Source organism: Impatiens glandulifera, chromosome 2, assembly GCF_907164915.1.
Source record: "Impatiens glandulifera chromosome 2, dImpGla2.1, whole genome shotgun sequence".
Lineage (NCBI taxonomy): Eukaryota > Viridiplantae > Streptophyta > Magnoliopsida > Ericales > Balsaminaceae > Impatiens > Impatiens glandulifera.
In genome coordinates, this window is record NC_061863.1 from 16,301,574 (window position 1) to 16,313,720 (window position 12,147).

Consider the following 12,147-nt stretch of genomic DNA (forward strand, 5'->3'; position numbering starts at 1 on the left):
CTAGTGTCGAACTACTTAGAAACAAAGTCACAAATGATCGAGTTACTTTAAGAGATTGAGTTTTTTTCTATTGGATTCTAATCGGGTTTTACAAACCCGATTAGAAATCATGCCATGATTTCCATTGTGCGATTTTTACGACATCAAATGATAAGATATGCTAAAAAAAAAAAAAAAAGTTAAGGGGCTAAAATATATGTTTTTAATAATTCTTTCCTTCTTGAGTTCGCTATTCCAGAAAGATACATATTTCTCTAGCAACTACTAGAACCATCCAGTTAAAGAGAAGAACTCTGAAAATAAACAAAGCACTTTTCCTATAATACTTTCGTTCGCCAAGACCCTTCTTTTCCCACTATCCATCCTCGTTAACGGACGCGTAGTGAAACGGAACTGAAAGAGGAAACCTAGTTGCTGAAATGCCAGATGATGACATGGATATCAGCACCCAAACTGCTGATATGATGGAGGCGGATCAGGCGCCGCCGCCGCCGCAAGTTGAGGCGCTGGTTCCTGTTCCCAATCAACCCAACGATAAATGGAAAACTTTGCTAACCAGCGTTCGTAAACTTATCGATCAGGGCAAGCCTTCGCATGCTCTCCAAGCGGTAAATGTTTCGATTTCATCTTACTTTACTTGTTTGTTTCAATTTCCAATCATCTGGGTTAATCTGGATTTACTTTGAGGCTTTGATGTGATTTCTTCGATCTTGAACATGATCACCAGCATTGATTAACACTTTCTGTGAAATTGTCATGGTACAAGCATATGAACTGCTCGATTTAATGGGTAAAATGAAAGAAGAAGATAAAACAAGTGTTTGAGGGTTAACCCCAAAACAGTTTTACATGATTCTTGTGATGGTTCAAGAAATGGATTTTGAAAATAATATTAACAGGGTAACTTTTTCAATTCCATCTGTTGGGTTTAGACAGTTTGAGATGATTCCATTTGAATTGGTTGAAAACTTTATTTATATGTTGATAGAAAGTATTAGAAAGGATCTCTCAAGCTTTTTTTTGTTGATTTTGTCAAAAACATGCTCATTATCAGACTTCATTGCCCTGTGTGTCAACAGCAATGTTTGTTTCATCTTCTGATTCCTGTGTCCTTGAATTCTCATCAAGAATGATTATTTTTCATTGGAAATAGAACATTTTCTTGGTGGGTTTTATTGTTTTCTTTTGAAAAGTCGATAAGGAGAAATAGGGGAAATTGAGAAGCCCTCAGGCTAGATAACCTTGAAGGATGGAGGTTATAATATCACTAAGAACATTAGGTTAAAAGAAACCTTCATTGGAAGTTTGCAACCCCAAAAGCGTTTCTGATCTCACTATTGTGAACCATAACTTTGAACAAGAAACCTTCATTGCAAGGTTCAACATAGTCCAATGGATTTTAAGTTGAACAATTTGTAGTTTGGACATCAATGCTTTTAATCTCGGGAAGTCTCCATTCTATAGATATTTCATGAAATAATGGTCTAAATAATCCTAAGTTACAACGTCTTTCTTTATAGGAGTACATAAGTCGTAATGACTAAACTATTTTTAAATCTAAGCTCATTGGAACCTACTCAAACATTAAATAGATATGAGCCCAAACTTAAATTGTTCTTAACAATTTACCCAAATAACATGATTTTTGGTATTAATCGAAAACATCCAGGTGGTTATTCAAATAACCCGAGAAAAAAGAAAAGCTCCCATAAATGCTGCTTCTTCTGAAAAATCAACTCGAACACTTATTATTGGTGAGAAGCGATTCCCTTTTCAGTCCCTCTCATAAATGTGAATTTCTTATTCTCCGTTTTCCTGTTAAATGAGCTTTAAACTCTTCTATTCCTAGCATTCATTTAATAGGTTAGATAATATGCTACTCATGCTTGTCACTAGAGCTCCCTTTCTGCATACTTTTAAATTTACAAATTCAAACTAATTATTGAATATCGATTTTAAGTGCCAAATGAGGTCAGTGTATTCAAATAGAGTGACAAAGCACTCCTGGTGCAAAATCTATACTTGCTTAATTTCATGTTCAGGTTCGAACCAGCAACATTCTGATTATTGGAAAAAATTTCTTATTCTTTATTACTTTTACAGAAATTGCATTTGTCTTCAAAAGAATTCCTACTTTCATTTCTATAGTTTTGTGTTTTTGTGATTGATGATCAGTTGGTGATGACAATGAGAGAACACGGAGGTGAAGGAGCTGTTGCTCAAATGCTAAAACGTGCACATGAAATTTACCATGACAAGATCCAGGCAAATGCTGTTGCAGATGAATTGGCCTCGTTATTTGCTGAATGTGCGATTGCTGAAAACATGATGCCTTCGATGATTGAGTCTCCTAATGTGGTAGGTCATTATACAGAACCAGATGAGCATGGAACGTCTATATTGGACCAAATGGGAAAAAAACAAATTGTGATGGATGCTTTCGCGGATGGAAGTAGCTTTGTTTGCTTTAAATGTGGCGGTTTGGTTAGTATTCTTCGGAAAGATGAGCATGATGCATACTGGTGCTGTAGAGCTGTGTAAGAAAAACTGTTTGTTTTCTTAATAATAAGAATTTTCGTCTTTAGTTGTATTTTTGCATGATGATGAGTCAGTCACGTTTTAGAAGGGTTTTCTATATAGGTTTGTTCTTTTGTAAACTGTGTATTAGAGAGAACCTTTCAAGTTACAATGGATTCTCTGAAACATGTTGTTCTCTTATACTATTTTGTTAGTCAGATCATTGAATTCAGTTTAGTTGGAAATGTATCCTTTGTCACAATCACTAGGGTCATTGTGTTTTTTGTTTTCTTCTATTATCTTGTATTTTTTGTATTTTTTGCTTTATTTAATATATAAATTATGTTTTTGGGAGGTGGAAATTTTAATTTATTTAGTTTAAAGATCAATTTTTGGATTAAATTCAGATTATAGGGTGGTGAATATTTGATTATTCCTTTGGGTAATAATTTGGAGATTTTTTTGCTCATTAGAATATGTTTTTTACATAAGTGTAATTTTTATTTATTTTTAGTATTTGATTATGTTTTTGCTCATGATTCATATAATTTTGTGTGTTTTGTTTTTGCTTTATTTCACGGTGATTTAAATTTATTCTATTATTGATATTTTTGATCATTTTTGTGTATCATTATTCAGATGAAAATGTGCATTAGAAAACAATTCATTATTTTGATTTTGATTTTGATTTATTGGAATCTTGGAAAATAGAGTTTGGAGCTTACACTTTGTATCTTTTTTGGATCATTATTCAGATGAAATATACATTAGAAAACAATCCATTGTTTTGATTTGAATTATTAGAGATTTAGCTTTAACATCTCATCTTAGAAAGTGGAATTTGGACCTTACACATTTTCATTTTTGCTTACATATTACACTTAGAAATTGAAATTATATCCCAATTTAACTACACTTTTTCATTAATAAAAATATTTGTATTTATATTCAGATGAAAATATGCATTAGAAAACAATACATTATTTTGAATTATTGGAGATTTACCTTTAACATCTTATCTTAGAAATTGGAGTTTGAATTTTACACATTTGAATCTTTGCTTACATGTTACATTTAGAAATTGAAATTTTACACATTTGAATCTATCGCGACAAAAGTTTGACTCAGGATTGACCTAGCAGAGTTCTACATTTCGTCGGCCTTAACTATGATAAGGAGAAATTACAAGGTTGTAGTGAAAGAACTGGAAGTGCCTCCCAAGGTGGCAAAGACCTTTACTTCTCGACACAACAGTCCCATACAACTTGGGGCCAATTCAAATATTGCGGACTTATTGGAGAAGCCCCGATTATAATCTCGTCCGATACTTTTTCACATTAACACTGACACTGATGTTGGAAATGATAATCCGTAAGCTAATTTTACAAATACATACTCAAAATTTTAGGAAACTGAAAAGAACAATTAAACAATGATTTTTTTTATTAAAAAGAACATAATTTCTCAATGAACAACTGATATCTAAATTTGTTTATTAGTATTATTATTCACAGATTAAAAAAATGTAATCTTTCTACAAGATTGAGTTAGGAGATCTTCCATGCTTACTACTACTACTATCTATAACAATTTCAAATAAATCACCTTCAGATTCAACATCATAATCTACTCCTCCTCTACTTGCACCTCTCCTTAGCCATTGTGAATCAATCCTTCCCATAGAGAACAGCTCTTTACTATCTTCATCAAACCCCGACCCTCTATTCGCAGACGGAGCTACAAAGCATGGATTAGGGTTCCTTTGTTCATTGGCCGGATCATACCTGAAACTGCTCTGGCCAAGGTTTATATGAAGGCTCAAATCCATGTCTGATGCCAGCATTGGATAAAGTGGAGTTCCATATTCTTCTGACTTGCATTGGATGATGTAGATCACTTCTGAGTCTATAGTGAATATGACTTCCTTCTCTGATGGATTGTAACCACATCCTATCACTCGACCTTCTTCTAACTTTTTTATGTCTTTCGAACCAGATGAATGTTTGATTCCTGTATGATAATTCATGCAAACAATCTTGTCCAATCAATAAAATTGACAACTTTCTAATAGGATTATCATTGTGCTAGAGATTGAAACAAAATATAAGTTAAACCAACTATTTTGTTATATACATTTTCCATTTTATGTGATTATGATTAGAAAAAATTGCAGGAAAGGAAATGTATTTACCTATTTAGAAAATAATCACTAGTATGATCCATAAGATGATTTAATCATATGATTCAAAAATAGAAAATGAATTATTAAAAATTAAATCATGATCTAGACAATAATGTATATCAAATATAACAAAAGATGAAAGATTTTAGAAAATAATATGAATTATGATCAATAAAAACATATTATTTACTCATGAAAAAAAATCCCAATAAGATTCTCACTTCATTTTATCTATGTATGGTTTCATAATGTTGAGGGATGGTGGATTCAAATTTTATAATATGACACAAATTCAATTTTTTTTGTCATTATAAATAAAAACAATATTTTTATTTTAGTTGGGTCTACATTATTCAGCATAATGCTGACAAGACAATCATGGTGATTGGATATCCAAATTCACATATAGAGTGGGTGCTGAAAGATTAAAGATTTTAGAAAATAATATAAATTATGATCAATAAAAACATATTATTTACACATGAAAAATAAAATGTCCAATAAGATCCTCACTTCATTTTATAGGTTTCTTAAGGTTGAGGGTGTGGATTCAAATTTTATAATATTTGGAGACAACAATTTATAAGAACATGAGACAAATTCAGTTTTTTCTGTCATTATAAATAAAAACAAATATTTTTCTGTTTAGTTTGGTCTATATTATTCAACATAAAAACTAATTTTAATTCGTTTATAGCAAAATCATGACCCAATGAGATTGGTCTATTATAAAATACTCGATTTTAGTAAAATCATGATACCCATTTCAATTTAGGGTATTCTTAAGATTAGTCTATTATAAAATACTCCATTTTAGCAAAATCATGACCCCATTTCCATTTAGGGTATTCTTAAGATTGACCTATTATAAAATTCTTTTCATTTATAAATTCATGACCATACTTCAACTTAACCATATTTTTAGGATTGGTCTATAACTATTATGACAAAAATTAACTATACTAAAACAAAATTGAAACCTAATTTGAAAATGGGTATAAGCAAAAGTTGAATTAATTGAGTCAAAATGCAATAAAGAAGGAAGATAAAGAATGACTCACCATCAAGATAAACAGAGCCATTAGAATTGAAACCAACCGAACCAGGGAAGCTTCCAGGCATCTTCTTCGAAGAAAGAAAACCACCTCTACTAAGACCAATCAACAAAAAACCTTCACCCATCATCAATTCTCTCAAATTCTTGTTTTCACTACCAGCCATCGCATGAACAATCGATTCAGAATTCATCTTTCCATGAAAATTCTCATCCATCAGCTTCGTCTTCTCACATTCACGTTTACCCATCTCTTCTTCTTCAGAAAACGGCAATACAGTTATCTCAAAATAAGCTTCTTGAGGAAAAGCAGATGAGTTTCCTAAACAAGGTCCTGGTAATGGTAAACCAGTAGTACATATACATAGATTATTAGGATTTATCCTTTTCAATCCAGGATTTAACCTAATTTTCTGCATAAAATCAGTCGATCCATCGCTAATTTCCCAAGTTGATTCCATTTCTAATACTCTTCCTCGATCACCAACTACTGCAGCACATGAACCCAGAATCGCTGCTGCTCTTGTCGATCTATTTGACGTTAAAGATGATGAATTCTGCCCAAAAAACGCAAATTGTGACCACCCATTTTCGACTGCGTCTGAAACAAGCGATGGATGATCGCTCCAATTAAACAGTGAATTTGATGATTGTTCTTTGTGGAATATGTTACTGTAATTTGAATGTCTGCTTCGATTAAACTCGAAATTCTCATTGTGTATGCTTTGACGATGAAGTTCTTCGATTCCTGTTTGAAGACTTTCCGTTTTCCTATGATTCATCTCCGATGATGAGATTCTCTCTCTTGGTAGACAAAAACAACGTAGGAGAAAAACAATTATTAGAAGAAGAAAACAGGCGGAAACGCCGGCCGCTGCCGCGATTTGTTCATCTTCTAACATGTTTTTCTCTCTCTAGAACTTAACTTGAGTTTTCTGCTATTGGATTTGGAGAAGAATAGACTAATTTTATTTTGTTCTTATTTATTTGAAAGAGAAAGTTATTTCACTTTCTCTTTTATTTAATTAATTTTATTGAAAGTGGGAAATGTCTGAATAGGAATTAATTACAATGACCAAAGACCGATTCAAGAAAGGCAGGTAACGCTCTTAATATAATATTAATCTTTTACAAATGGCATTTTTGTTAATTTGTGTTTTAGAAAAGTAATAGATTACATTGAGATTTTATAAATTTACTTTGTGATGTAATATATTGTGGTTGAGAGATTGAATTTTTGTTTTAGAATTTCAATTTTGACTAAATTATTATTTCAATTTTTGTTTTGACAAATAAATTTATATTAGATTAAAAATAGAGTGAAAAGAGTGATTTTTTTTATATTTTTTTTCAAGAGTGAAAAAAAACAATAGTAGTTTATTGTTGGTAAAAAATATCAACTAAATGTATCAAAATTCTTAAAAAGAAAAACTTAAGAAAAAATAATTCAATTATTCTTAAATATTTTTTTTTCCATAAATGTCATCTCCATATTATTTCATTTCTCTTCCATTCTATTTGTCGAATTATCTTATTTCAGTTTGATTGTCAAAATTCAAATTTGTCACCAACTCGCTCAAATTCAACCAAAAAAAATACTATATGGTAAGGGAAAACAATTTATTGAATTTATTGAAGGTTAAACTCATTTTAAAGTGTTATTGGTGAATCAATTTGTTATATATATATATATATATATAATTAATGATGCTTAATTTTGAAAGTGTCTGGATTGCGGGGTCGAGAGTTGTGGTTAATTTGGATATATATATATATATATATATATATATATATATATATATATATATATATATATAAAAGAGTAAATGAATATTTGGGTCGGATTCTGGTTGACCCACCCTTAAACTTAAAACGATTAAAAATAAAATTAAAAATTTTATAAGTATCTTTTGAACTCGCAACCTAACAAAAACAAGTATAACTCTTTAACTAACTAAGCTAATAACACTTTATATTTTAAATTCAACATCAAATTTGATAAACGTGAGACGTTGTAACAATATATTTTTATCGGTATGCGTAAATTTTTCTAATAAAAATTAAGTTCTCTATTAGTCAAAAACAATTTTGAAATTTTAGTTGATTTCTTAAGAGTTGTGAATAAAGAAACAAAGTTTTACACTATTTTAAAATGAATTTGAAATCGTGTTAACTTTTTTATTTAAAAAAAATATGTATTTTGTATAGAAAAATATTAGTTGAGTTTAGTTTTTAACTAAAATCATAATTTTTTTAGAGTTAAAACTATTTTTATTTAGATAAAATTCAAATAAAAAATAGGAAACAAAACAGCCAAACGTGACTTTGAAATTACTTCTTTTAGAATTTTTTTTAGATAACTTCCTTTTGAATTTTATTATTTGTTAACGCGTATAAAAGTGGTATATCTCGACTTTGTAATATAAACATTAAATTTAGGATCTAAACACAATCTGGTGTAAGCTATTCGATTAGCTAGAGCCATTTTTTAGTTTTATAAAAAATTATTATTTTTTAAAATAGTCATGAAAACTTAAGTTATGATTTGATTATTTATTATAATGAGTTTTTTGAAAGCTAAATAAATGTTTCTTTTAACAAAAAAAAAAATAATATCTCAAATCTTGCAATTGTTTATCAGAAAATCTCTTAATGTGAGTTGATATTTAAGCGTTCAACCATATTTTTTTTTGTGGGTTTTAAATTTTAATAGATAAAAATAATACCAAATTAGTTTAAAGAATAAGTAAGCACAAAAAAAAAATATAAATAATTTTTCATTATAAAATTAAAGTTAATATTGATCATCTAAAACCTTCAACATTAGTTTTACAGTTAAAGATTGGTTCAATTTGATCTATTTTCGGTTTGATGAATTATTCGGTTTGAATGATTAAATACATAAAACAAATGTGTACCTCTAAGGCTTTGTTTGAGAAATGTTTTTTTTTCTTTTTTTTTTAGTTTCTTACTTACAACTTAACCATCATTTCATCTATATAATCATTTTTTTTATCTATTAAATACCAAAATCATCATTTATTAACTCCAAAAAGAAAATAGAAAAAATAAAATATAAAAATATTTTGGTATTTTAATCCAAAAAACTAGTTTTTAAAAAATATATTTATCTAACAAATTAATAACTAAATGTTTAACTACAAATAATTGAGTTAATAGTCGGGTCGTTAATTTACGGGTTGACTCGTTTACTTGAAACGGTTAAATTTAAAAATAATATATATAATATTGAACTTACGACCAATCAATATTAATAACATTATAACCAATTAACCTATAAATAAAATTGTTTGAACGAATTCTTTCGGTGCGTCATTTTCTTTAAAATAAATCGTACCATCAACCGATTGTATTTACGCAACTTAAGCCTCGACTTATGTTTTGGTTCTTGGACAGAGTAGAGATGGTCGTCTTCGTTCTGCATGCGGATAGAGTATCTTCTTTGTTGTACTAATTAATGTAGAAAACATATCAATTAATAAAGAAGTTGTGAGTTAGGTGTTTGTACTAAGTGTAATTCAAATTCTAGTGGAAATTCCACGATAATTGGTAATTAATATTCAATTATATGTGTTCTTATGTTTAGAAAATGTATGAGATTATGATTCAATTTTAATTTAGATGTTAAAAAAATTATATATATAATAAAAATAATTTAAATATATATTATCTATATTATTAAAAATATTAGTTTGATATAACTATTAAGAAAGTTTAAACATTTATGAATTTTTATTTAAAAATATTAACTTACTAAAGAATAAAAATAAAAATATATTATGTTAACTTTTTAAATTTAAAATAATAAAATATTAATTTTACATTAGCTTCATAAATTTAAAATAATAATATATATCAATTCAAAAAGTTAACTTTCTAAACTAAAAAAAATATCAGTTTAAAACTTTAACCCACATATTTTTAATGATAAAATAATAAGATATTTTTATTTATAAAATATAAAAAAAAAATAATTAAATTATAAAACAGTGAAAAAAATACATCAATTTAAATTTTATTAAAATTTTAATTTTAATTCTTAATCTTAAATATACTATGTATCTAATAATTGAAATAAGATCTTAATTCTAATTTCAGTTTTATGTTTACCTAGCATTTATATAATTTATATGTAAAATTTGCATCAAGTGTACCGTCTTCAATTATAAGCATTTGTAAGTCTTATTTTATTATGTATCTAATCAGATCTAATACATAGCAGTAAATTCAGAATTTACTTAAAAAATATTAATTATATATTATTATTATTATATATATATATATAATTGAGTATTTTATATATTAATTATTTTAAAAAATATATATAATTAAATATAAATTAATTAAATAATAATAATTGATACTATATTATATTTATAATATTAATTAATTATATTGATTTAAATAAATAAATAATAATATATTTAAATTTATAAATATAAATTTATTTACTTTTCTATAAAATTATATACAATTATAAAATTAAAATTCAATATTGCATCATATGACATTTTATGTTTACTTTTTTTTTTAAACATTTTAAAGTATTTAAATACATTTGAAGGTATAATTGATAACGATGTTTTTGTCTCAATGAATTTTATTTGAATGTGTCCTTAAACATCTCATTAAAATTCTGACCGTCATTAATTTTCTCTCATCGATATCGTTGTATTCGTTCAATCCAACATGACAATCATGTAGGATTTAGGGTGAGACGAGTTAGGCAGCCATATAAGACAACCATAGTGCCTTTTTTTACCATTTAAGGAACTGACTGGACTAAATTATTTTATTAATCTAAATACATATTTATTAAATAATATTATATATTTCAATATAAAATACAAATTAAATAAAAAATAAAAAAAGTTTTTTTTTTCTGATTACGCCCAAAATTTTGGACCGACTCTAATGATAATAGAATAATTTTAACCCTGATTATGATTTAAAATTTTGTTTATTTTATTTAAATAATTAATTTTCTTTAATTCAATTTTATAATTCATTGGTGAAGAAGGAATATATTCTCTTGCTGAAAAGGCACAATATTCATGTGTCACAATTTAGGAATAAATTTAACCATCGTGATTTTAAAAATATTATCCTCTAAAAAACGGACATAAATAAATATTCGCAAAAATGAAGTATATTAATCTTATTATATTAAGACCCAAAAATGGCATGGTGAACAGCCTTAAGATTAAAAAATAAATAAAAATGGATAATTATGGGCGGCTAATCGAAAGGAGGTGATTTTACTAATTTTATCATGTTTTACTTAGAAAAATTTATTTTCATAAATTATTTTTGTAAGCATGCATTTGCTGCACAATTATTTGTATTACTAAATTGTTACAAATAATATTATTAGATACACTAAAATCTATTTAAACTAAATTAACAAAAATGATTTAATAAATTAAATATTTATTATAATTCTTAATACAAAATAATGAAAGAATATATATGAAATATAATATGCGTTATTTTTGTAGTATTTCAAAGTTAACTTTTAGTTCAGGTTCGGATTGAGATTTTAAAGAAAAAATTTATTTATTTATTTAAAAGAAAAATTTGTGACAATTTTAAGTATATGATTTATTTTTGGTACAAGTATTTAAAAGTTATTAATATATGATGATAAAAAAATTAATAATTTAAAATATATAATGTTTTAATATTTTATTTAATAAATTGAATGTTTGATACATAAAACTGAAAGTGAAATAATATTTATTTTATTTTGATTATTTAAATAACCCAAACTCGAATCAGGCCTATTAAGAACTCACACTTAATTTAATCGAGAACTTTGAAATCACTTTGATTAGTTAAGCTACTCTAGTGGATTTTAGTAAATTTTGTTATTATTGATTTTTAGTTTTATTTTACAAATTGTATCATATTGCATATACACATTTTTTTATTATTCAATGTTTCATTATTTTTCTATAAATCATATTAATTTATTCTCTAAAAACATTTCTTCTAATCATAACTTTTAATTTAATTTAGAGGTGTTAATGTGAATATATGGAGTTTTTTTTTATCTTTTAAAATCAGTATTTTTTTTAAATTTATTTATTATATATATTACTACAATTTTTACATTTTTACTAGTTTAGTGTGTTCTTCTTATCAAATAAAATTATAATTTTACTGATGAACAATCACATTAAAATAGATGTCTATAGAATATTGATGTTAATATGTTTTCACCATAATAAAATGTTTGGATAACTCAATAGAAATGTGAAACATATACTTTGAACTAGTGAATTGGGTGGGTTGGTTATCGACCTTGTAAAACATCTAATGTCCCTTCTTTGGGTAACACTTTCATTTTTTGCATTTTGAGAATTTACAGTTA

General features: G+C 26.8%; 2 protein-coding genes across 2 annotated transcripts; one reads left to right on the top strand and one right to left on the bottom strand.

Annotated features, from left to right (window-relative positions):
• Window positions 1-251: 251 nt before the first annotated feature.
• Window positions 252-2,716, top strand: LOC124926564. Its single transcript, XM_047466814.1, has 2 exons — window positions 252-608; window positions 2,176-2,716. The coding sequence occupies exons 1-2, from the start codon at window positions 420-422 to the stop codon at window positions 2,539-2,541; spliced, it is 555 nt and encodes a 184-aa protein (XP_047322770.1). The 5' UTR covers window positions 252-419; the 3' UTR covers window positions 2,542-2,716.
• A 1,274-nt stretch (window positions 2,717-3,990) lies between these two features.
• LOC124927324 lies at window positions 3,991-6,685 on the bottom strand. The gene is made up of 2 exons (XM_047467721.1): window positions 5,761-6,685; window positions 3,991-4,527 (listed from the first exon to the last, which is right to left on the bottom strand). The coding sequence occupies exons 1-2, from the start codon at window positions 6,653-6,655 to the stop codon at window positions 4,052-4,054; spliced, it is 1,371 nt and encodes a 456-aa protein (XP_047323677.1). The 5' UTR covers window positions 6,656-6,685; the 3' UTR covers window positions 3,991-4,051.
• Window positions 6,686-12,147: the final 5,462 nt, after the last annotated feature.

Bases quoted from the DNA above. Each gene is read 5' to 3' on its own strand.
- LOC124926564 (XM_047466814.1), top strand. From the start codon at position 420: ATGCCAGATGATGACATGGATATCAGCACCCAAACTGCTGATATGATG. The intron at 609-2,175 runs GTAAATGTTTCG...ATTGATGATCAG, and splicing joins CTTCGCATGCTCTCCAAGCG to TTGGTGATGACAATGAGAGA.
- LOC124927324 (XM_047467721.1), bottom strand. From the start codon at position 6,655: ATGTTAGAAGATGAACAAATCGCGGCAGCGGCCGGCGTTTCCGCCTGT. The intron at 4,528-5,760 runs GTGAGTCATTCT...ATTATCATACAG, and splicing joins TGGCTCTGTTTATCTTGATG to GAATCAAACATTCATCTGGT.